Source organism: Crotalus tigris, unplaced genomic scaffold (assembly GCF_016545835.1).
Source record: "Crotalus tigris isolate CLP2741 ecotype Arizona unplaced genomic scaffold, ASM1654583v1 scf7180000020998.99666, whole genome shotgun sequence".
In the NCBI taxonomy this organism is placed as follows: domain Eukaryota; kingdom Metazoa; phylum Chordata; class Lepidosauria; order Squamata; family Viperidae; genus Crotalus; species Crotalus tigris.
The window spans coordinates 48,935-72,879 of record NW_024098306.1 but is presented as its reverse complement, the minus strand read 5'-3'; the positions used below and the strand labels follow the sequence as shown (position 1 = coordinate 72,879).

Below are 23,945 nucleotides of genomic sequence, written 5' to 3'. Positions count from 1 at the left end.
TTGATGGAGTTTGTTTCTTTATTTAAAAGATTCTTACGGGCAACCCTGGGCAACCCACCAAAACAAACTCCATAATTCTTTCCAGTTTTTTAAATTCTCAGAAATCCGACCCTGGGTAGTGTTGAGATTCCCTGCAGTTCAATCCCCCGGTCTAATCAAATGCCCGCCTTTGGTTACCCCAAACTCCGTCTCTGTCCCTTCCCGACTTAAGGGGTCAGTCCCAGCAGACTCTCGCTGAATTCCCAGAGCTTCCTGGCCATGTGGTCATCACGGGCCTGTGGCCAGGGCACTTTTGGCCGGCAGTCCACGAAATACCGCCCGCTCAGCCTCTCGATGCCCTCCTCGGTCGCACAGTAGATGGTGGTCTGGGCACCAGCGTCGCAGTCTCGGAGGAGCAACTGTATCAGCCAAAGGAACCAAAATACCCACCGTGGAAAGTAGCGAAAAATTTTGGTTCTAACTATCCCTGAAAGCAAAAGAGAGAGTTGGTCGTATGAATGTCCTGGGAAGGAAGGAAGCACCTTCTGGGGTGACCCAGATGGAGGGAGGAGGGTGAGGGTGAGGAGAGGGAAGACGATGGGAGGAGGAAGAGGAGGAGGAGGAGGGGAGGAGGGGGGAAGGAGGAGGAGGAAGAGGAGGAGGGGAGGAGGGGGAAGGAGGAGGAGGGGGGAAGGAGGAGGAGTCCAACCCCCTGCTCAGGCAGGAAACCCTACACCATTTCAGACCAATGGCTGTCCAGTCTCTTCTTAAAAACTTCCAGTGTTGGAGCATTCACCGCTTCTGGAGGCAGGTTGTTCCACTGGTTAATTGTTCTCACTGTCAGGAAGTTTCTCCTTAGTTCCAGGTTGCTTCTCTCCTTGATGAGTTTCCATCCGTTGCTTCTTGTCCTGCCTTCAGGGGCTTTGGAGAAGAGCTTGACTCCCTCTTCTTTGGGGCAGCCCCTGAGATAGTGGAATACTGCTATCCTGTCCCCCCTTGTCCTTCCTTCATTAAACTAGACATACCCAATTCTAGCAACCGTTCCTTATATATAAGGGGAAACGACCATATTTGGTGCAGTGCAAAGGCTACCCCTTATCAGAGGCTACTGGGGTGAAATGTACTGATGTAAAAGCTGATAGACTTATTTGTAAATTGTATGACAAACATCTGAACAAACCTGGGCTTTTGTTTGATTTGCAGGACTCTCCTTTCTGTTAAGGGGGGGCGGAGGTCAACATTGGGACAATTAAGAAACTGCAACTCTTTTACCTTTTGCTTTTACTGTGCTTTTTCTGCTATTTGAGATATTGAGATGTAGAAAGGGGGGGGGGATGCTCGAATGTTTTCAATTAGCCATGATAATTTCAGCTGTGTGTGAACTCAAGGTCAATGTTAGATAAAGTTTTTGGGGGGTTGAGAAGTTGGGAGGAGAGCCTGCGGTTTAGAATAATTGGTGAATGTGATTTATGACAGCCTTTCTGGGGTGGGAATTACAAATGTGTTACTTTGTATCTGGGGGAGGGAACTTCAGTCTTGGGTTCAACTGTGTAAGTGCCCATACTCTGTTTCCTGAATAAAATGTTTTTTAAGGAGGAAATCTTTGCCTTGAAGTTCTTTTAATTGGTTTCATCTTTCGGAACCATGACACAGACATTTCGTGACTCAACTGGGGAACGTCATCAGTGCTAGAAGGGAGGGGGGTTTGCAGAGAGGAGGAAGAGGAGGAGAATGAGGTGGATGGGGAAGAAGAGGAGAGGAAGGAGGAGGAGGAGGAAGAGCAGGAGGAAAGGTAAATGGAAGCAAAGGGGGAGAAGGAACAAGAGGGGGAGGGCGGCAGACGAACAGGAATTGAATGGCAGGAGGAGGAGGAGGAGGAGGAAGAGCGAAGGACGAGGAGGAAGAGGGAGGGAGGAGGGGGAGGAAGACAAAGGAAGGTGAAGAGGAGGTGGAAGAGGAGATAAAAAGCCTCATCCTTGCTTAGGCAGTGGGTTGGTCTAGAAGACCTCCAAGAGCCCATCCCACTCTAAGATTTTGGGATTCTGTTAGCTCTGGGACCAGGCAGGGTGGGAAACGTCTTCCTCCGCAGCTCAGCCCAATGGAGGAAACTCCCGGGGTGGCTCTGCAGAGGGGGTCCAGGGAGCCCCCAGTGGGAGATAAAAGCCTGGCAGAGCCCCAGCAGGACCTGGGGGGTGTCTCCATCTGGGGCTTCTTGGAGCCAGACTTCCACTCACCTGGATGAACCGCGTAGCAGGTGACGTTGGTTCCTTCCAGCCGGTTGACCAACTTTCGCGTGTGGAGAATGTTGGCTAGTTTGCTGTTGCAGTATGATAGTCCACCCTTCTTCATCCCCTCCACCGGTTTGTGGATGGTCCGGAAGTCGATCTTCCCAAAGAAGTGCCCACTTGAGGATACGATTACAACCCGGCTCGGGGCGCAGCGCTTTAGCCGGTCCAGGAGCAGGTGGGTCAGCAGGAAGTGAGCCAGGTGGTTGACCTGGAAACCCAGGTCAAAGCCATCAGTGGTTTGACCGTCCTTACAGACCCCTGCCAAAAAAAGTAAGCGGATTCCAGATAGTCTTCAGTTTACAACGGGTCACCGTGATCATTCAAAGTTACAACAGATGTCCAAAGTGTACTTGCAACCCAGTTCCAAATTTGCAATGTTTCCCCTCCCCCCAGTGTTACATGATCACATTTTAGGCACTTGGGAACTGGTCTTCACCTTACAACCTGGTCCACCGTCATGTGGTGGAGGATTTATGACATTTTTTACGACCCACTTTATAACTGTTACACCTTACAACCATAATGGGCAGGCTCCATAATGGTCATAAGTTGTGGAGTACCTCTAAAGCATCCAGTTTTGTTTAGTGGTTAAGCCTAGAAAGCAGGAAGCTATGAATTCAAATCCTGCCGTAGGCATGAAAGCCAGCTGTGAGACTTTGGGCCAATCACCAGGAGTCTGAGGGTTCTAGTCCCACCTTAGCCATGAAAGCAAAGTGGGTGACTTTGGGCCAGTCATTCTCTCTCAGCCCAACCCACCTCACAGGGTTGTTGTTTTGAGGAAAATAGGAGGAGGAAGGCGTGTTTGATCTGTTCGCCACGTCAAGTTGCTTGTAAAAATAATAATAAAGGTGGGATACCAAAAATCAGAGCTGCTTCTGAAGTTGTGGCCAAACCCCTGAAGGAAGAGAAATCCTGGAGACCCCCACAATATTCTCACTTCCTCGCCCTGATGCCCCGGGGGGGGGTCTGCTCTGCACCCACCGGCATTGTTGATGAGGATGTCCAGACGGGGCTCCGATTTTAGGAAGATCTGTGCAAAAGCTTGCACGGAGTTGAGGTTGGCCAGATCCAGGATCATCAGGATCACCTCCGAGTTCCCACTTTCCTGGAAAAGGAGCAGAAGGAATCCTGAGAAGAATCGGGATCGGGTGTGGCTTCAAAGGCTGATCCTGGTTTACTCACCTTCTATGTATGTCTGCTCACCTCCTGACAATCACTCCGGGTGGTGTGTCATAAAACAATACAGGCAGTCCTCGACTTGCAACCATTTGAAATTGCAATACTGCTGAAAAGAGTGATTTACGACCTATGCTCATGCTTTCGACTATCCCAGCATCCCCAGGGTCATGTGATCAGAATTCGTGTGCTTGGCAACCAGTGTAATTTCCAATAGTGGCAGTGTCCCTGGGTCATGTGATCACTATTTGTGATCATCCCAAGAGGATTCCCACAAGCAAAATCAGCGGGAATCCTGTATTCACAAAACAAGTGCAGTGATTTGCTTAATTAAGGGGCTGCCCCAAAGAAGAGGAGGGGGTCAAGCTATTCTCCAAAGGGTCTGAAGGCTGGACAAGAAGCAGCTGATGGAAACTAATCAAGGAGAGAAGCAACCTGGAACTAAGGAGAAACTTCCTGACTGTGAGAACAATTAACCAGTGGAACAGCTGGCCACCAGAAGTTGTGAAATGGCTCGGGTTCTCCTGCTTGGGCAGGGGTTGGACTAAAAGAACTCCAAGGTCCCTTCCAGGTCTGTTTTTCTGTAATAACATACCACAGTCTTATGATCTAGAACAGTGGTTCTCAACTGTGGGTCGGGACCCCATTTGGGATCTAACGACCATTTCACGGGGGTCACCAAACAACGCAGTCTGCCATTTTTTTCCCCTTTTCCTTAGCTGTGCTCCTCCCTTTTATTCTATTGGCTTTTGAAAGCCAATAGAATAGACTCTCTTGAATAGAGTCTAATTCTATTGGCTTTCAAAAGCCAGTAGGAATTGTCCAAGCTGTCTCTGCCCTGCTGAGCCCGCCAAAAGTCCCATTCTGCAAATGGTGCTGCACCAGTTGAGTAGTCCTCGACTTACGACCGGTTGAGTAGTCCTCGACTTACGACCAGTTGAGTAGTCCTCGACATACGACCAGTTGGGGGGTCACGGCATTAAAAAGGTTGAGAACCACTGGTCTGGAATGAAGAAGGGAAGTTAAAATGGAGGAGTTTTAATAACCAGAACCAAATGGATCACATAGATCCAACAAAGCCACTTCCAGGAATGCAGCTGCCCCCCTAAATATGGAGCCCCTGGATAGAACCCGGACAGGACAGGCCAGAATTGAAGACAAAGCTCTTCAAGTGGGGAATGGCCGGGGTCTGCAGGGTGACGAGGGGGGGCATCAGAAGTGTTGGGATCTCAAATTCAGTGTAGCTGATTGGCTGGAGAGTGCTGGCTCCTGCACGTGGCAATATATGCTCTGATAATAGTAGTAGTAGTAGTAGTAATAATAATAATTATAATAATAATAATAATAATAATAATAATAATAATAAACCCCCAGTGAGGCACTACCTTGACGTGGTTGTGGGGCTTGTGTACTCTGAGGAAGATGAGAGCTATGCCAGAGGTTCAACCATACTGGACAGGTCTCATCAGAGGAGTCAGACAAAGAGTGTCTCTCCCATAAAAAATATGGTGAGACATAAATTGCAGAATGCCATACCGGCTCGGACGTCGCCCGGGTTAACAAGGTCCGCACTAGATATTGGAGTTCCTGGATATCTGGTGAAAAATGGGTTACAGGACTCAGGACTGTTGGCTGAGCAACCAGGGCCAGCAGCTGCAGAACTACTGGAAGAAAAGGTGTTTACCCGTCGCAGATACACAGTGATGGAAAACAAAGAAATAATGATCTGTTACTACAGATCAAGTCCAACAAGAAGAGGATATCTAAAACGAATGCACCAGTTCTGGAAAGAACAACATCCAGAATCAGAAATAACAGAACAGAGACTAGCAGATCAACGCCGATTTATAACACGAAATAAAGTATTCAGAGAAACAGAATTGGACGAACTGCAAAGGTTTACCCAGGGCAAAGAAATCAAAGCCTTACCAGAAGTAATTCAGAATGTAGAGGCAAACCAGGGGGAGTTGGCAGTGAAGGAATCTAGCAGAGATATACAACTGTTCTCATTTGGAAACCAGGCACCTCTACCTCAGGAAGAACAAAACCCTCTAACTAAAGAAATAAAAGAATTGAAACAAAGAATAACTGAGCATCTAGAACAGCACAAAAACAACAGAATAAGGCTACCTGCATTGAAGCTTGTTCCAAAGAAACAGCTAGCACAAGCATTAAAAGATGCAAATACTGCAATATCAAGTATAAGCACCAATTCACTGCAAGAAACAAACCAACTAATGTACAGCACAGCTGCAGTTATAACAGAATACCTGGGATGCAAAATCAACAAAGAAGAAAAACAAACAAACAGTGCACCAGAAAAATGGAAGGTTAGACTAGAAAATAAGATCAGCAAGTTAAGATCACATGCAAGCAAGCTAGAACAGATGAAAGAAAAGAAGCTGAAGAACAAGAAGACCAAAGAATACCTAATCAAGAAATACCACTTAGAAACAAGGAAGATCAAGGAAGCACTGGAAATAATAAAGCAACAAATAACAGCTATAGCCAGGAAAATCAGTAGATATGAAGCTCGAATTGCAAACTATAGGCAGAACCTCCAATTTCAATCCAATCAGAAACGTTTCTACCAATCCATCAATGGAGAAACTGCAAGGAATCAGTCAGTACCTGACAAGGAAGAAACAGTGCAGTTCTGGAAGCAGATATGGGATAACCCAAAGAAATACAACAAGGATGCGGCTTGGTTAAAAGAGGTAGATGCAAATAAAACAGAAGTTGAAATGAAAGAACTAGTAATAACAACAAAAATGGTAGAAAAAAGAGCAAAGAAAATCAAAAATTGGTCAGCACCAGGTGAAGATGAATTGCATGGGTTTTGGTTGAAACATCTAACTGTTATACACCCACTCATTGCCAAGCAGTTCAACAATATACTACAAGGAGGAGAAATTGAAAAGTGGCTAACAACTGGGAAAACCTACCTAATAATGAAAAATCCAGCAAAAGGGGCAACACCAGGTAACTACAGGCCAATTACCTGCTTACCAACAACTTTCAAATTACTAACTGGTGTAGTAGCTGATGCAGTGCAACAGCATCTAGTTGAAAACAATCTCTTTCCACCTGAGCAGAAAGGAAACCGCCCCAATAGCAGAGGAACAAAAGATCAACTCCTAATAGACAAAATGATCTTGGAAAACTGCAAGAGAAGGAAGACCAACCTGAATGTGGCATGGATTGACTACAAAAAGGCATTTGACTCTCTGCCACATGATTGGATAATAAAGTGCCTAGAAATAACAGGAGTCAGTAGAAACATCAGAAAATTTGTGCAAAGATCGATGGCACAATGGAAGACACAGTTGCAGATCAATGGTGAGAGCTGGGAGAGGTTAATATCAAGAGAGGAATATTTCAAGGAGATTCATTATCACCATTACTATTTGTTATTGCACTGTTTCCTCTGTCAACAATACTGAATAACTCAGGACATGGCTATCAAACATCAAAAACATCTGCCAGACTATCCCACCTCCTTTATATGGATGATCTGAAGCTGTATGGAAAAACATCATCTGAAATAGAATCGCTGCTCAACACTGTCCGTATATATAGCCAAGATATTGTAATGGAGTTTGGCTTGGACAAATGTGCCACACTTACTATCAAACAAGGAAAAATAATGAAAACTGAAGGAATCAAGATGCCCCACGAAAATAACATTAAGAGTCTGGATGAGGAAGAGTACTACAAATACTTGGGTATCCTTCAAGCTGACAACATCAAGCACACTGAAGTCAAGAAAAAGATTAGAGATGAATACATCAAGAGAGTGAAGAAGATCTTAAAATCCAAACTCAATGGAGGAAATACCATAAAGGCAATCAACACCTGGGCAATCCCAGTCATTAGGTACACAGCTGGAATAGTGGACTGGACTCAAGCAGAACTAAAAGCAATGGATAGGCAGACCAGAAAAATAATGACAATGAATCATGCCCTTCATCCACGCAGTGACATTGATAGACTTTATCTACCAAGGCAAATAGGTGGGCGTGGAATGCTACAAGTACATCAGATGGTTGAAGAAGAAAAAATGGCTTTGGAAGAATATCTGAAGAACAATGATGAAGATGCACTGAAATTAGTATATCAGGAAGGCTTACTAACTACTGGAGAGACCAAACTGGCCTACAAGAAAGACCAAATGAAGAACAGAATAGAGGCATGGGAAGACAAAGCACTACATGGCCAATACATGAAAAAAATAGCTGGGAAAGCAGATAATAATAAAACCTGGCAATGGCTAAGAGCAGGAAAATTGAAGAAAGAGACAGAGGGACTAATTCTGAGCTGCACAAGACCAAGCCTTAAGGACAAATGCATACAAAGTCAAAATTGAGAAGACAGCAACAGACAGTAAGTGCCGCCTATGCAAAGAAGCTGAAGAAACAGTGGACCACTTGGTAAGCTGTTGCAAGAAGATTGCACAAACTGATTACAAGCAGCGGCATGACAAAGTAGCAACAATGGTGCATTGGAAGATCTGCAAAAAATATCATTTGCCTGTAAGCAAAAACCGGTGGGATCATAAAATAGAGAAAGTCATTGAAAATGATAAAATTAAACTGCTCTGGGACTTCAGAATTCAAACAGACAAGCACCTGCAACATAACACCCCAGACTTAACAATTGTCGATAAGAAAGACAAAAAAGTCTGGATAGTGGATGTGGCAGTGCCTGGAGATAGCAGAATAGAAGAGAAAGAACTGGAGAAGATAACAAAATACAAAGACCTACAAATAGAAATAGAAAGACTGTGGCAAAAGCAAGCAAGGGTAGTACCAATAGTCATAGGCTCCTTGGGTGCAATCCCAAAACAACTGGAGCACCACTTGAACACCATTGGCATTGACAAATTTGCTATTAGTCAATTGCAAAAGGCGGCCTTATTAGGAACTGCTTCCATCCTGCGACAATATCTGTAATACCATCAAACATCCACATCTGCCTATCCCAGGTCCTGGGTAAGGACTCGATAGCTAGACAAAATGCCAAATCCAGTCTGAACATCTGGCTGACTGTGCGATGATCGATAATAATAATAATAAAAAGTTGGAAGGGACCTTGGAGGTCATCAGGTCCAACCCCCTACTCAGGCAGGTAACCCTACACCATTTCAGACAAATGGCTGTCCAGTCTCTTCTTAAAAACCTTCCAGTGTTGGAGCATTTACTGCTTCTGGAGGCAGGTTGTTCCACTGGTTAATTGCTCTCACTGTCAGGAAGTTTCTGCTTAGTTCCAGGTTGCTTCTCTCCTTGATGAGTTTCCATCCGTTGCTTCTTGTCCTGCCTTCAGGTGCTTTAGAGAACAGCTTGACTGCCTCTTCTTTGGGGCAGCCCCTAAGATACTGGAAGGATGCTATCCTGTCCCCCCTCGTCCTTCCCTTCATTAAACTAAACATTCCCAATTCCAGCAGCCGTTCCTGGAATTGGGTCTGTCTAGTTCAGTGTTTCCCAAACTTGACAATTTTAAGGCATGTGGACTTCAACTCCCAGAATTCCGCAGCCAGCATTGCTGGCTGTGGAATTCTGGGAGTTGAAGTCCTCATGCCTTAAAAGTGTCAAGTTTGGGAAACACTGGTCTAGTTTAATGAAGAGATTGGCTGCCATGGGTGCGGAGGGGGTGTTTCCCTTCTTTCCCGCCTTTTTCTTCTGTGTCCTCTGTGTGCTGTTAAGATTTACCTCACGATATTCCTGTGTTCCTGACAGCTATGTTTATATTTATATTTATAATTTTTAAAGTTAGAGTTAGAGTTATTTATATAAGATAAAATATTAAGTTAGGGTAAAACCATAATAAAATCACCATAATATGGTGCCATAGAGTCGCAGTGGGATGTTATAATTCGATATCTAAGGAAGCACAAACCCTTTAACTGCTTCTGGTGAGGCTTGAAATTTCCTAAGGAGACTTTCTTGGCCTATATGTGTTATTGTTTGTTCCTGTCAAGGAATTGTGCAGCAGCTGTCCAGATGAAGTTTAATTTACCTCAGGATATTCCTCTGTTCCTGTAAATATATCTATTTTCAGCAGTCTTTGTCATCATTCAGAGAAAAAGAACACAAGATAGTCAGGAACACAGGAATATCACAGATATTCTGGATGATGACAAAGACTGCTGTAAATAAGTTTGTGTGTGTGTGTGTGTGTGTGTGTGTTTATCTTTGTCATCATTCAGAAAGAACACAGGATAAAAGGTTAGCTTCCTTATAGATCGAATTATAACCTCCCATTCTATGGCGTTATATTATGGTGATTTTATCATGGTTTTACCCTAGCCTAATATTTTATCTTTTCTATTGTATTGTCCACTTATTAAATATACAGGTAGTCCTTGACGTATGACTGCAATTGAGTCCAACATTTCTGTTGGTAAGTAACACAGTTGTTGAGTGAATTTTACTTATTTTATGACCTTAATTTCCACAGTTGTTAAATAAATCACTGCAGTTGTTAAATTGGTAATATGGTTGCTAATTTGACTTCCCCATTGTTTTTTCTTGTCAGAATGTCTCAAAAAGGAGATTGCATGACACCGGGACACTGCGACCGTCATAAATGTGAGTCGGTTGCCAAGCATCCGAATTTTGATCACGTGACCATGCTGCAACGGCGTTAAGTGTGAAAAATGGTCATAAGTGCCTTCAAACTTTGAACAGCCATTAAATTAACTATTGTAAATCAAGGACTACCTGTATAACATCTCTCCCATTGTGACTCTATAGCGCTACATTATGGCGATTTTATCATGGTTTTACCCTAACTTCATATTTTATATTTATTGTACTGACCACTTACTTGATATACACATATTTGTTCATACTTTAAACTTACATTTGCATCTGCCTATATAGTGCATTTTACCTGCATTGCATATAAGGAATTGCATGACCTCTGTAGATGTCATACGCTAAATAAATGAATAAAATCCATTAGGAAAAGACCTGGATGCAGAAGAATGGAGGGAAGGAGAGAACCGCACGGCAGGCGCTTACCTGTCTGATGTCACGCACAGCCGTTTCTCCTCTTGCTTTGTTGCGGCATGCCAGAATGACACGGGCGCCTCTCCGGGCCAGATCCATCGCTGTGGCCTTCCCGATCCCTGTATTTGCACCTAGGAAAGGTCAGAGAAAGGATTCACTGAGATTGCCCAGCCTTTGATGGGGACCCAGGAACCGGGCCTGCATTTGTGTGTCTTCAGTTTTTGTGGAGTCACGCAGTGAAACATTTGTGTGTCAGTGTTTCTCTACCTTGGCAACTTTAAAATGGGTGGACTTCAACTCCCAGAATTAAAAGCAAGCAACATTTTGAAGTTGCCCAAGTTGAGAAACCCTGGCTCAGGGCATTATTTTCACAACTCTTTCAGAGCAGTCTTACATCAACAAAAAAGAATAGCTTAAAATTATTCAGGGGTAATATGAATAGTCCTCGACTTACAACCATTATTTTAGTGATCGTTTGACGGTACAACAGCACTGAAATTTTTTTACAGGGTTCTAATAATACAGCTACAAACTATAAGTTAAAAAGAAGGAGGGTGGAGCAGAAAAGTAGTGGAGGCCTTGCTGATTGGACCATTGCATTTAAACTGCATTTAGACTGCCCAGAGCAGTTTAAACTAAAAACTAAAAATAAAAAAAAGCAGCGGTACATTCAGGGCAAGTGCGTCTGAGATTCTGTCCCAAAAAGATGTACTCTCTGTGCAGAATGATTTCCAGAGCTTGGGGCAGGAGCTTAGCAGAATAGGCTGTAGGCTTACTTTTTCAGAGGTTTTATCAGTATATAAGGAGCAAAATGGAAAAGGCCAGCATATAGCAGAATTCAATATGTGGCTAAAGGAGTGGTGTAAAGGGGAAGGCTTTGGTTATATTAGTCACGATATCTGTAGCTGGTCCAATGAAAAAATGTACAAAAGAGATGGTTTACATCCATCAAAGAAAGCGACTGAGAAAGGGACAGGCCACCCAACCAAACAGAGGAAATAGATGAACTTTTTGCTAGTCAGCTAACTAAGTATGTAGGAAGCACATCACAATAGTAATGGGGGACTTTAACTTCCCTGACATCAACTGGGAGACAAACTCTGCACCAAGTGGAAGATCAAACAGATTCCTGATAAACCTAGCAGACAACTTTGTCTCCCAAAAAGTAGAGAAGGGAAATAGGGGATTAGCCATTTTGGATCTAATTCTCACTAACAGAGACGAAATGATAGAAGGTGTTGAAACCACATGAACCTTGGGAGGAAGTGATCATGCAATATTGGAATTCAACATTATGGAAGCACAAGCAATACAACACAGTCAAATCAGACTCTTGGACTTTAAGAGAGCTAATTTCAATAAAGTTAGAGAGGACTTGGGAAGTATTCCATGGATGAGAATCCTCAAGAGGAAAACAACTCAAGAAGCTTGGGAAATTTTGAAAAGTGAGATAATAAAAGCCCAATCTAGCACAATACCAACAAAGAAGAAAGATAACAGCTCTCAAAAGAAACCAGCATGGCTGCATAAAGACCTCTCTGATAAATTGAAAGATAAAAAGGATAAGTATAGAAAGTGGAAAGAGGGGAACATAACTAAGGCAGAATATCAGCAAATAGCCCGAGCGTCCAAAGATGAAGTGAGGAAAGCTAAGGCTCAAAATGAACTAAGGCTTGCAACCAAAGTCAAAAATAACAAGAACAGCTTCTTTCAACATGTAAAAAACAAGAAAAAAGTGAAGGAAATGATTGGTCCATTAGTGGGGGAAAGTGGCAAGAAGGTTACAAACAACAGGGAGAAAGCAGAACTATTTAACTCATTTTTTGCATCTGTCTTTACACAAAGGGAAAAAAACAGACCAGCCTATCAAAAATAGTGCCATAAAAAACAGAATAGAAACACAAATTAAGATAGGCAAGAAAATGGTAAGTGAGCCCCTGTCCAGCCTAGACGAGTTCAAATCACCAGGACCAGATGGATTACACCCCAAGATTCTTAAGGAACTGGCAGATGTGATCTCAGAACCACTGAACTATATTTTTCAAAGATCCTGCAGAACTGGGAAACTACCAGAGGACTGGAAAAGAACTGATGTAGTTCCCATCTTCAAAAAAGGAAAAAAAAAATAGATCCAGGAAATTACAGACCTATCAGCCTGACCTCAATATCTGGGAAGATTCTGGAAAAGATAATCAATCAACGAATCAGCGAACACCTAGAGGCAAACAAAGTCATTACTAAAAGCCAACACGGGCGTGTCAAAAACAGATCATGCCAGACAAATCTTACTGCATTCTTTGACCAAGTGACAAAATTAGTGGATCAGAGGAATGCCGTGGATATAATTTACTTGGACTTCAGTAAGGCATTTGACAAAATAGATCACAACCTACTACTTGACAAGATAGAAAAATGTGGGTTAGACAGCATTATCACCAGATGGATTCTTAGCTGGCTGACGGGCCGTACTCAGCATGTGGTCCCCAATGGAACCACATCTCCATGGAGGGAAGTGTGTAGTGGGGTGCCCCAGGGCTCTGTTCTGGGCCCAGTGCTCTTCAACATCTTCATCAACAATTTGGACAAGGGGATAGATGGGGAAATCATCAAATTTGCAGATGACACCAAGCTGGCAGGAATGGCCAACACTCCAGAAGACAGTCTTAGGATACAGGAGGATCTGGACAGACTTGAACACTGGGCGCTATCTAACAAAATGAAATTCAATGGTGAAAAAAGTAAGGTTCTACATTTAGGCAAGAAAAACCAAATCTGTAGGTATAGTATAGGGGTACCTTACTCAACAGTAGTAACTGTGAGAGGAATCTCGGAGTCCTGGTGGACAATCACTTAAATAGGAGCCAGCCGTGTGCTGCAGCTGCCAAAAAAGGCCAACACAGTGCTAGGCTGCATTAACAGAGGGATAGAATCAAGATCACGTGAAGTATTAATACCACTTTACAATGCCTTGGTAAGGCCACATTTGGAATACTGCATCCAGTTTTGGTCACCACGATGTAAAAACGATGTTGAGACTCTAGAAAGAGTACAGAGAAGAGCAACAAAAATGATTAGGGGACTGGAGCTAAAACATATAAGGAACAGTTGCAGGATTTGGGTATGTCCAGTTTAATGAAGAGAAGGATGAGGGGGGACAGGATAGTAATGTTCCAATATCTCAGGGGCTGCCACAAAGAAGAGGGAGTCAAGCTATTTTCCAAAGCGCCTGAAGGCAGGACAAGAAGCAACGGATGGAAACTCATCAAGGAGAGAAGCAACCTAGAACTAAGGAGAAACTTCCTGACAGTTAGAACAATTAACCAGTGGAACCACCTGCCTCCAGAAGCGGTGAATGCTCCAACACTGGAAGTTTTTAAGAACAGACTGGACAGCCCTTTGTCTGAAATGGTATAGGGTTTCCTGCCTGAGCAGAGGGTTGGACTAGATGACCTCCAAGGTCCCTTCCAACTTTATTATTATTATTATTATTACTTGGCAATAAATTCACAGATTTTCTGGAGCAATATTTAAACTAAACAGCGGAGACAGTGAGTTAATTGATACAGAACATTCCTGTCCCCGGCAATCTAAAATTATAGGGCTATCAGTGCATGTAACATAGATGTGTGTGTGGACAATAATATCAACCTTACTGTCAAGCAAAATCAAGCTTTTAATAGCGTGTGCCACACAAAGTGCACTAACCAAATAGGTGGTAAGAAAAGAGGGGAACTCAGGCACCACACAGGTTATGTACAAAGTAAACACAGAGTCAGTCGTAAAGGACTCAAATGTCTATACACCAATGCACAGAGTATGAAAAGCAAACAGGGTGAACTAGAAATTCAGGTTAATGAGGGCAGATATGATATTGTTGCCATAATGGAAACATGGTGGGATGAAACCTACAAATGGAACACACAGCTAGAGAGATTTAAATTATTTAAAAGAAACAGACCAAATAAAAGAGGAGGTGGAGTTGCTCTCTCTATAAGAAATAACTACATCTCTACAGAAATAGAGCACAACAATGATAAAAACTGTCTTGAATGCATTTGGGTCAATATAAAAGGGGGGGGGGGGAAATGACATTGCCATAGGTGTATACTACAGGCCACCCAACCAAACAGAGGAAATAGATGAACTTTTTGCTAGTCAGCTAACTAAGTATGTAGGAAGCACATCACAATAGTAATGGGGGACTTTAACTTCCCTGACATCAACTGGGAGACAAACTCTGCACCAAGTGGAAGATCAAACAGATTCCTGATAAACCTAGCAGACAACTTTGTCTCCCAAAAAGTAGAGAAGGGAAATAGGGGATTAGCCATTTTGGATCTAATTCTCACTAACAGAGACAAAATGATAGAAAGTGTTGAAGCCACATGAACCTTAGGAGGAAGTGATCATGCAATATTGGAATTCAACATTATGGAAGCACAAGCAATACAACACAGTCACATGAGATTCTTGGACTTTAAGAGAGCTAATTTCAATAAAGTTAGAGAGGACTTGGGAAGTATTCCATGGATGAGAATCCTCAAGAGGAAAACAACTCAAGAAGCTTGGGAAATTTTGAAAAGTGAGATAATAAAAGCCCAATCTAGCACAATACCAACAAAGAAGAAAGATAACAGCTCTCAAAAGAAACCAGCATGGCTGCATAAAGACCTCTCTGATAAATTGAAAGATAAAAAGGATAAGTATAGAAGGTGGAAAGAGGGGAACATAACTAAGGCAGAATATCAGCAAATAGCCCGAGCATCCAAAGATGAAGTGAGGAAAGCTAAGGCTCAAAATGAACTAAGGCTTGCAACCAAAGTCAAAAATAACAAGAACAGCTTCTTTCAACATGTAAAAAACAAGAAAAAAGTGAAGGAAATGATTGGTCCATTAGTGGGGGAAAGTGGCAAGAAGGTGACAAACAACAGGGAGAAAGCAGAACTATTTAACTCATTTTTTGCATCTGTCTTTACACAAAGGGAAAAAAACAGACCAGCCTATCAAAAATAGTGCCATAAAAAACAGAATAGAAACACAAATTAAGATAGGCAAGAAAATGGTAAGTGAGCCCCTGTCCAGCCTAGACGAGTTCAAATCACCAGGACCAGATGGATTACACCCCAAGATTCTTAAGGAACTGGCAGATGTGATCTCAGAACCACTGAACTATATTTTTCAAAGATCCTGCAGAACTGGGAAACTACCAGAGGACTGGAAAAGAACTGATGTAGTTCCCATCTTCAAAAAAGGAAAAAAAAAATAGATCCAGGAAATTACAGACCTATCAGCCTGACCTCAATATCTGGGAAGATTCTGGAAAAGATAATCAATCAACGAATCAGCGAACACCTAGAGGCAAACAAAGTCATTACTAAAAGCCAACACGGGCGTGTCAAAAACAGATCATGCCAGATAAATCTTACTGCATTCTTTGACCAAGTGACAAAATTAGTGGATCAGAGGAATGCCGTGGATATAATTTACTTGGACTTCAGTAAGGCATTTGACAAAGTAGATCACAACCTACTACTTGACAAGATAGAAAAATGTGGGTTAGACAGCATTATCACCAGATGGATTCTTAGCTGGCTGACGGGCCGTACTCAGCATGTGGTCCCCAATGGAACCACATCTACATGGAGGGAAGTGTGTAGTGGGGTGGCCCAAGGCTCTGTTCTGGGCCCAGTGCTCTTCAACATCTTCATCAACAATTTGGACGAGGGGATAGATGGGGAAATCATCAAATTTGCAGACGACACCAAGCTGGCAGGAATGGCTAACACTCCAGAAGACAGTCTTAGGATACAGGAGGATCTGGACAGACTTGAATACTGGGCGCTATCTAACAAAATGAAATTCAATGGTGAAAAAAGTAAGGTTCTACATTTAGGCAAGAAAAACCAAATCTGTAGGTATAGTATAGGGGGTACCTTACTTAACAGTAGTGGACAATCACTTAAATATGAGCCAGCCGTGTGCTGCAGCTGCCAAAAAAGCCAACACAGTGCTAGGCTGCATTAACAGAGGGATAGAATCAAGATCACATGAAGTATTAATACCAATTTACAAGGTCTTGGTAAGGCCACATTTGGAATACTGCATCCAGTTTTGGTCACCACGATGTAAAAAAGATGTTGAGACTTGAGAAAGAGTACAGAGAAGAGCAATAAAAATGATTAGGGGACTGAAGCTAAAACATATAAGGAACAGTTGCAGGAATTGGGTATGTCCAGTTTAATGAAGAGAAGGATGAGGGGGGACAGGATAGTAATGTTCCAATATCTCAGGGGCTGCCACAAAGAAGAGGGAGTCAAGCTATTTTCCAAAGCACCTGAAGTCAGGACAAGAAGCAACGGATGGAAACTAATCAAGGAGAAAAACAACCTAGAACTACGGAGAAACTTCCTGACAGTGAGAACAATTAATCAGTGGAACAGCTTGCCTCCAGAAGCAGTAAATGCTCCAACACTGGAAGTTTTTAAGAAGAGACTGGACAGCCATTTGTCCGAAATGGTGTAGGGTTTCCTGCCTGAGCAGGGGGTTGGACTAGATGACCTCCAAAGTTCCTTCCAACTTTATTATTATTATTATTATTTTGGATCATCGCACAGTCAGCCAGATGTTCAGACTGGATTTGGCATTTTGTCTACCTATCGAGTCCTTACCCAGGACCTGGGATAGGCAGATGTGGATGTTTGATGGTATTACAGGTATCATCGCAGGATGGAAGCAGTTCCTAGTAAGGCCGCCTTTTGCAATTGACTAATAGCGAATTTGTCAATGCCAATGGTGTTCAAGTGGTGCTCCAGTTGTTTTGGGATTGCACCCAAGGAGCCTATGACTATTGGTACTACCCTTGCTTGCTTTTGCCACAGTCTTTCTATTTCTATTTGTAGGTCTTTGTATTTTGTTATCTTCTCCAGTTCTTTCTCTTCTATTCTGCTATCTCCAGGCACTGCCACGTCCACTATCCAGACTTTTTTGTCTTTCTTATCGACAATTGTTAAGTCTGGGGTGTTATGTTGCAGGTGCTTGTCTGTTTGAATTCTGAAGTCCCAGAGCAGTTTAATTTTATCATTTTCTATGACTTTCTCTATTTTATGATCCCACCAGTTCTTGCTTACAGGCAAATGATATTTTTTGCAGATCTTCCAATGTACCATTGTTGCTACTTTGTCAAGCCGCTGCTTGTAGTCAGTCTGTGTGATCTTCTTGCAGCAGCTTACCAGGTGGTCCACTGTTTCTTCAGCTTCTTTGGATAGGCGGCACTTATTGTCTGTTGCTGTCTTCTCAATTTTGACTTCATATGCATTTGTCCTTAAGGCTTGGTCTTGTGTAGCCAGAATTAGTCCCTCGGTCTCTTTCTTCAATTTTCCTGCTCTTAGCCATTACCAGGTCTTGTTATTATCTGCTTTCCCAGCTATTTTTTTCATGTATTGGCCATGTAGTGCTTTGTCTTCCCATGCCTCTATTCTGTTTTTCATTTGGTCTTTCTTGTAGGCCAGTTTGGTCTCTCTAGTAGTAGTAGTAGTAGTAGTAGTAGTAGTAGTAGTAGTAGTAGTAGTTATTGTTATTATTGTTGTTGTTATTATTTCAAACATATGAAAATCGAACACTGATTTTTTCCTGTTGTGTGGTTTTTACCCAATTCCGCCATACAGCAATCCATGGGATGGTTGAAGTACAGTTCCGCATTCCTGACTGAGATCCCTGGAGTCCCTTTAGGTCTTTGAAAGGGCCCCTTTGTAGTGAGATGGGTGGCAAATAAGTTTAGTAATAAAAAATTAAAAAATGAAAGTCATTTCAAAAAATGGGATGCAATGTTTCTGTCAGACCAGAAGATGGCGCAGGTCTCCCAACATTTGCTCTGCAGGCTGTCACTTTACTAATACGTTACAAAATAATTTGAAGGCCAAACATGTATTAATGCATGGATGATAATCATCTTTTCTCACTCTGATCTGGGGACAAATAGAGTTACTTAGCAGGGCATAAAAAAAGCCAATCGGAAGACTGTAAAATACTTTTGAGTTAAAACGTACCTATTCCTGCGGACTCTGGAAATACTACAGATAGTCCTCGACTTACAATGATTCATTTAATGACCGAAGTTACAGTGGCACAGAAAAAAGTGACTTATGACTGTTTTTCACACTTATGAACATTGCAGCGTGGTGGTCCGTGATAAAAATTCAGATGCTTGGCAACTGACTCATATTTATGACGGTCGCAGTGTCCCGGGGTCACATGATCCCCTTGTGCAACCTACTGCAACCCTCCTCCCACCTCCCGCTCCTTTCCACATGTATAAGAGGTTGCATGAGAAGGAGGGAGGGAGGAGGTGGAAATGTGAAGGACAGCCTGAGAAAGGAGGGAGGGAAGGAAGGAAAGAAGGAAGGAGGGAGGAAGGAAGGAAGAAGGAGGGAGGGAGGGAGGGAGGGAGGAAGGAAGGAAGGAGATCTAAGGAGGCATTTCCTGCTAGTGAGAACACTTAACCAATGGAAGGGCTTCCCTCCAGAAGTTGTGGGTGCTCCATCCCTGGAGGTTTTTAAGAGGAGACTGGACAGCCCTTTGTCTGGAATGGGTGTAGGGTCTCCTCTCTGAGCAAGGGGCTGGAGTAGAAAAAAACAGAAGGGAACAGACTAACAGAGTTGGATGGGACCTTGGAGGTCTTCTAGCAATAGGTTTTGTCTGACAATGAGAACAATTCCTGTGTGGAAGGGCTTGTTTCCAGAAATTGTGGTTGCTCCAGCAGGGGAAGTTTTTAAGAAGAGATTGGACGGCCGTTTGTCTGGAATGGATGAGGATCTTTCGCTTCTCACCCAGGGAGCTTCTTCAGCGCTGCTCTTCCGTCGGTGCTTCTGACTGGGCCAGACACGGGTCTCCGGCAGCCCAACGAGGGGGCACTTTCTCCCCCGCTCTCCCGCCCCGCCTCCCCCCTCCCCGGGCAGGGGTCCCAGGCGGGTCTCTGCGGAGCCTTCCCCGCTTTATTCCCAAGGAGCTTTTGGGGATGGACTTTCCCGGTTTGGTCCAAGGCCCCTTTGGGTCCACCTGGATGGGGGAGAACCTGGGTTATGATGAACCCGCGACCCGCATTTCGCTTGGACCTTCGAGCGGCGACTTGATTCCGGGCGTTGGATCCCGCCTGGAGCCCCCGAGGTGGGGGTGGGGGGGTTGTTTAACAAGAAAGAAAGGCCACGCCCCCCGCCCCCGCCTCCACGCCCCCCCCACACGGATGGGAGCGCAGCGGCCCCCGGAGCTACCTGTGATGAGAACCGTCTTGCCCCGCAGGCTGACCGCGTTCCGGCACCGCGTGGCCGCCGCGAAGTGGTAGTAGAGCAGCGCGCAGAGCCCCAGCAGGAGCGCCGCGCCCACCGCCAGCATCGCCAGCGCCTCCATGGCCCGCTCGCCCGCCTGGCCCCGCTACCTTTCCCCGCAGCCCGGGAGCGCTTCGTTTTTCCCCGTCCTCGGCCCACCTCCCACCTCCCGCTCCTCCCGGCGTGGGAAAGCTACGGCCATGGGCAGCGCTGCCAATCTCTCGCCCTCCCCTCTTCCCCTCTTGGGCTACGAAGGGAGGGAGGGAGGAATGAAAGAGGGGAGGGAGGAAGGATCGATCCTCAGATCAAAGGAGGCATTTCCTGCTAGTGAGAACACTTAACCAGTGGAAGGGCTTCCGTCCAGAAGTTGTGGATGCTCCATCCCTAGAGGTTTTTAAGAGGAGACTGGACAGCCCTTTGTCTGGAATAGGTATAGGGTCTCCTCTCTGAGCAGGGGGCTAGAGTAGAAAAACAGAAGGGAACAGGAGTTGGGTGGGACCTTGGAGGTCTTCTAGCAACAGGTTTTGTCTGGCATGATCTGGTTTCGACAAACCCATGTTGACTTTTGGTTATGACTTTGTTTGCCTCTAGCTCAGTGGTTCTCCAAAGATGGAGAAGCGCTATACAGTCAGTAAAAACAAGACCAGGAGCTGACTGTGGCTCAGATCATGAGCTTCTCGTTGCAAAATTTAGGCTTAAATTGAAAAAAGTAGGGAAAAGCACTAGGCCACTCAGGTATGAACTAAATCATATTCCTGATGAATATACAGTAGAGGTGACAAATAGATTTAAGGAACTGGATCTGATAGACAGAGTGCCTGAAGAACTATGGATGGAAGTTCGCAACATTGTACAAGAGGTAGCAACTAAAACCATCCCAAAGAAAAAGAAATGCAAGAAAGCAAAATGGCTGTCTGAGGAAGCTTTGCAAATAGCTGAGGAAAGAAGGGAAGCGAAAGGCAAAGGAGAAAGAGAAAGATACACCCAATTGAATGCAGAATTCCAGAGAGTAGCTAGAAGAGATAAGAATGCCTTCTTAAATGAACAGTGCAAAGAAATAGAAGAAAACAACAGAATAGGGAGGACCAGAGATCTCTTCAAGAAAATTGGAGATATGAAGGGAACGTTTCATGCAAAGATGGGCATGATAAAGGACCAAAATGGCAGAGACCTAACAGAGGCAGAAGAGATTAAGAAGAGATGGCAAAACTACACAGAAGAACTATACAAGAATGAGCTTAACATCCCAGATAACCACAATGAGATGGTCATTGACCTCGAACCAGACATCCTAGAATGTGAAGTGAAATGGGCCTTGGAAAATCTGAGCAACAACGAAGCTAGTGGAGGTGACAGTATTCCAGCTGAGCTATTCAAAATCTTAAAAGATGATGCAGTAAAAGTGCTACATTCAATTTGCCAGCAAATTTGGAAAACTCAACAGTGGCCACAGGATTGGAAAAGGTCAGTTTACATTCCAATTCCAAAGAAAGGCAATGCCAAAGAATGTTCAAACTATCGCACCATTGCACTCATTTCACATGCTAGTAAAGTTATGCTTAAAATCCTACAAGCTAGACTCCAGCAGTATGTGGATCGAGAACTACCAGAAGTACAGGCAGGATTTCGAAGAGGCAGAGGAACTAGAGATCAAATTGCCAACATACGCTGGATCATGGAGAAAGCTAGGGAGTTCCAGAAAAACATCTACTTCTGCTTCATTGACTATGCAAAAGCCTTTGATTGTGTGGATCACAACAAATTGTGGCAAGTTCTTAAAGAGATGGGAGTACCAGACCATCTCATTTGTCTCTGAGAAACCTATATGCGGGTCAAGAAGCAACAGTGAGAACCGAACACGGAACCACTGATTGGTTCAAAATTGGAAAAGGAGTCCGGCAAGGCTGTATACTGTCGCCCTGCCTATTTAACTTATATGCAGAGCACATCATGAGAAAGGCAGGGCTAGATGAATCAAAAGTTGGAATTAAGATTGCCGGGAGAAATATCAACAACCTAAGATATGCAGATGATACCACTCTAATGGCAGAAAGTGAAGAGGAACTAAAGAGCCTCTTGATGCGGGTGAAGAAGGAGAGTGCAAAAGTTGGCTTGAAACTCAACATTAAGAAAACCAAAATCATGGCATCCGGCCCTCTCAATTCCTGGCAAATAGATGGGGAAGAAATGGAGGTAGTGACAGATTTTATTTTTCTGGGCTCCAAGATCACCTCAGATGGGGACTGCAGCCAAGAAATTAAAAGACGCTTGCTCCTGGGGAGGAAAGCTATGGCAAATCTAGACAGCATTCTAAAAAGCAGAGACATCACCCTGCCAACAAAAGTGCGTATAGTCCAGGCCATGGTTTTCCCAGTTGCAATGTATGGCTGTGAAAGTTGGACCATAAGAAAGGCTGAGCGCAAAAGAATTGAGGCCTTTGAACTATGGTGCTGGAGAAGACTCCTGCGAGTCCCTTGGACTGCAAGGCGTTCAAACCGGTCAGTCCTAGAAGAGATCAACCCCGACTGCTCTTTAGAAGGCCAGATCCTGAAGTTGAAACTCAAGTACTTTGGCCACCTAATGAGAAGGAAGGACTCACTGGAGAAGAGCCTAATGCTGGGAAAGATTGAGGGCAATAGAAGAAGGGGACGACAGAGAATGAGATGGCTGGATGGAGTCACTGAAGCAGTAGGTGTGAATTTAAATGGACTCCAGAAGATGGTAGAGGACAGGAAGACCTGGAGGAACGTTGTCCATGGGGTCGCGATGGGTCAGACACGACTTCGCAATTAACAACAACAACAGTGGTTCTCAACCTTTCTAATGCCGTGACCCCATAATACAGTTCCCCATGTTGTGGTGACCCCCAAGTGGGTGTGGCCACCTATAAGAGGGAGTAGGACAGCTAGGGAAAAGGGAAAAAAATGGCGGACAGCATGGTTTGGCGACCCCCATGAAATGGTCGTTTGACCCCAAATGGGGTCCCAACCCACAGGTTGAGAACCACTGCTCTAGCTGTTGGCAAATTCACTGCTTCATTATCAGACACTTCTTTATGCAACCAGGCTGGTTTCTTTTGAGAGCTGTTATTTTTCTTCTTTGCTGGTATTGTGCTAGGCTGGGCTTTTAGAATGTCACTTTTCAAAGTTTCCGAACCTTCTTGGGTTGTTTTTACCTTGAGAATTCTCATCCATGGAATCCTTCCCAAGCTCTCTCTAAGTTTATTGAAGTCAGCTCTCTTAAAAGTCAAAGACTCTAGTTTGACTGTGTTCTATTGCTTGTGCTTGCATGATGTTGAATTCCAATACTGCATGATCACTCCCCCCCCAGGTTCCTATGTCTTCAACCACTTCTATCACATCAGCTCTGTTAGCGAGAATTAAATCCAGTATGGCTGATCCATTGGTTCCCTTCTCTTCTTTTGGGGAGAGAAAATTGTCTGTTAGGTTAGTCAGGAATCTGTTTGGGTGCAGAGTTTATCTCCCAGTTCATGTCAGGGTAATTAAAGTCCCCCATTACTGTTGTGATGTGCTTCCTACATACCTTAGTTAACTGACTAGCAAAAAGTTCATCTATTTCCTCTATTTGGTTGGTTTGTCTATAGTATAGAAGAGAATAGAATTAGAGTAATGATAAGAAGAATAGAATAGAGTAGAATAGAATAGAATAGAATAACAGAGTTGAAAGGGACCTTGGAGGTCATCTAGTCCAACCTCATGCCCAAGCAGGAGTCCCTATGTTGTAGAAAATGAAAGACTTGAGTCAGCTCTTTCAAGGAAAGGGAAGTTTATTGCGCAGGTTCAGAGAGCCATCGTGGCTAAAGAAATCTGAACAACAGACTGTGCATTGGTGACCATTTTTATAACCCTTCAGGCAGGGTTATTTCCTGAGTAGGTTACATCCCACACATGGTTACATTCTATAGGTCCTTATTCTAACATAGGAAAACTACTAGACAGATCTATAATCGATAGTTCCTCTTTTACATTGGAATGCTTTTAGCAATCAGTAATATATCAAGTGTTAAGCAATTTAGATACACCATGTGACAAGCAGTTAGTAATATATCATGTGCAGAGCTGAGAACAGGATGTCTGGCCCTTCTAAATTTAAGAGCTGTCTGGTAAGCAAAACAAACCTCCCTTTCACATACATTCTTTGTCGGGCCATCT

General features: G+C 43.8%; 1 protein-coding gene across 1 annotated transcript; it reads right to left on the bottom strand.

The window, feature by feature from the left end:
- On the bottom strand, positions 1-19,940 carry LOC120319930 (dehydrogenase/reductase SDR family member 13-like). The gene is made up of 5 exons (XM_039369295.1): positions 19,720-19,940; positions 10,466-10,584; positions 3,249-3,372; positions 2,214-2,525; positions 1-466 (listed from the first exon to the last, which is right to left on the bottom strand). Exons 1-5 carry the CDS (start codon positions 19,853-19,855, stop codon positions 207-209), a joined length of 951 nt encoding a protein of 316 aa, XP_039225229.1. The 5' UTR covers positions 19,856-19,940; the 3' UTR covers positions 1-206.
- Between the last annotated feature and the right edge of the window lie 4,005 nt (positions 19,941-23,945).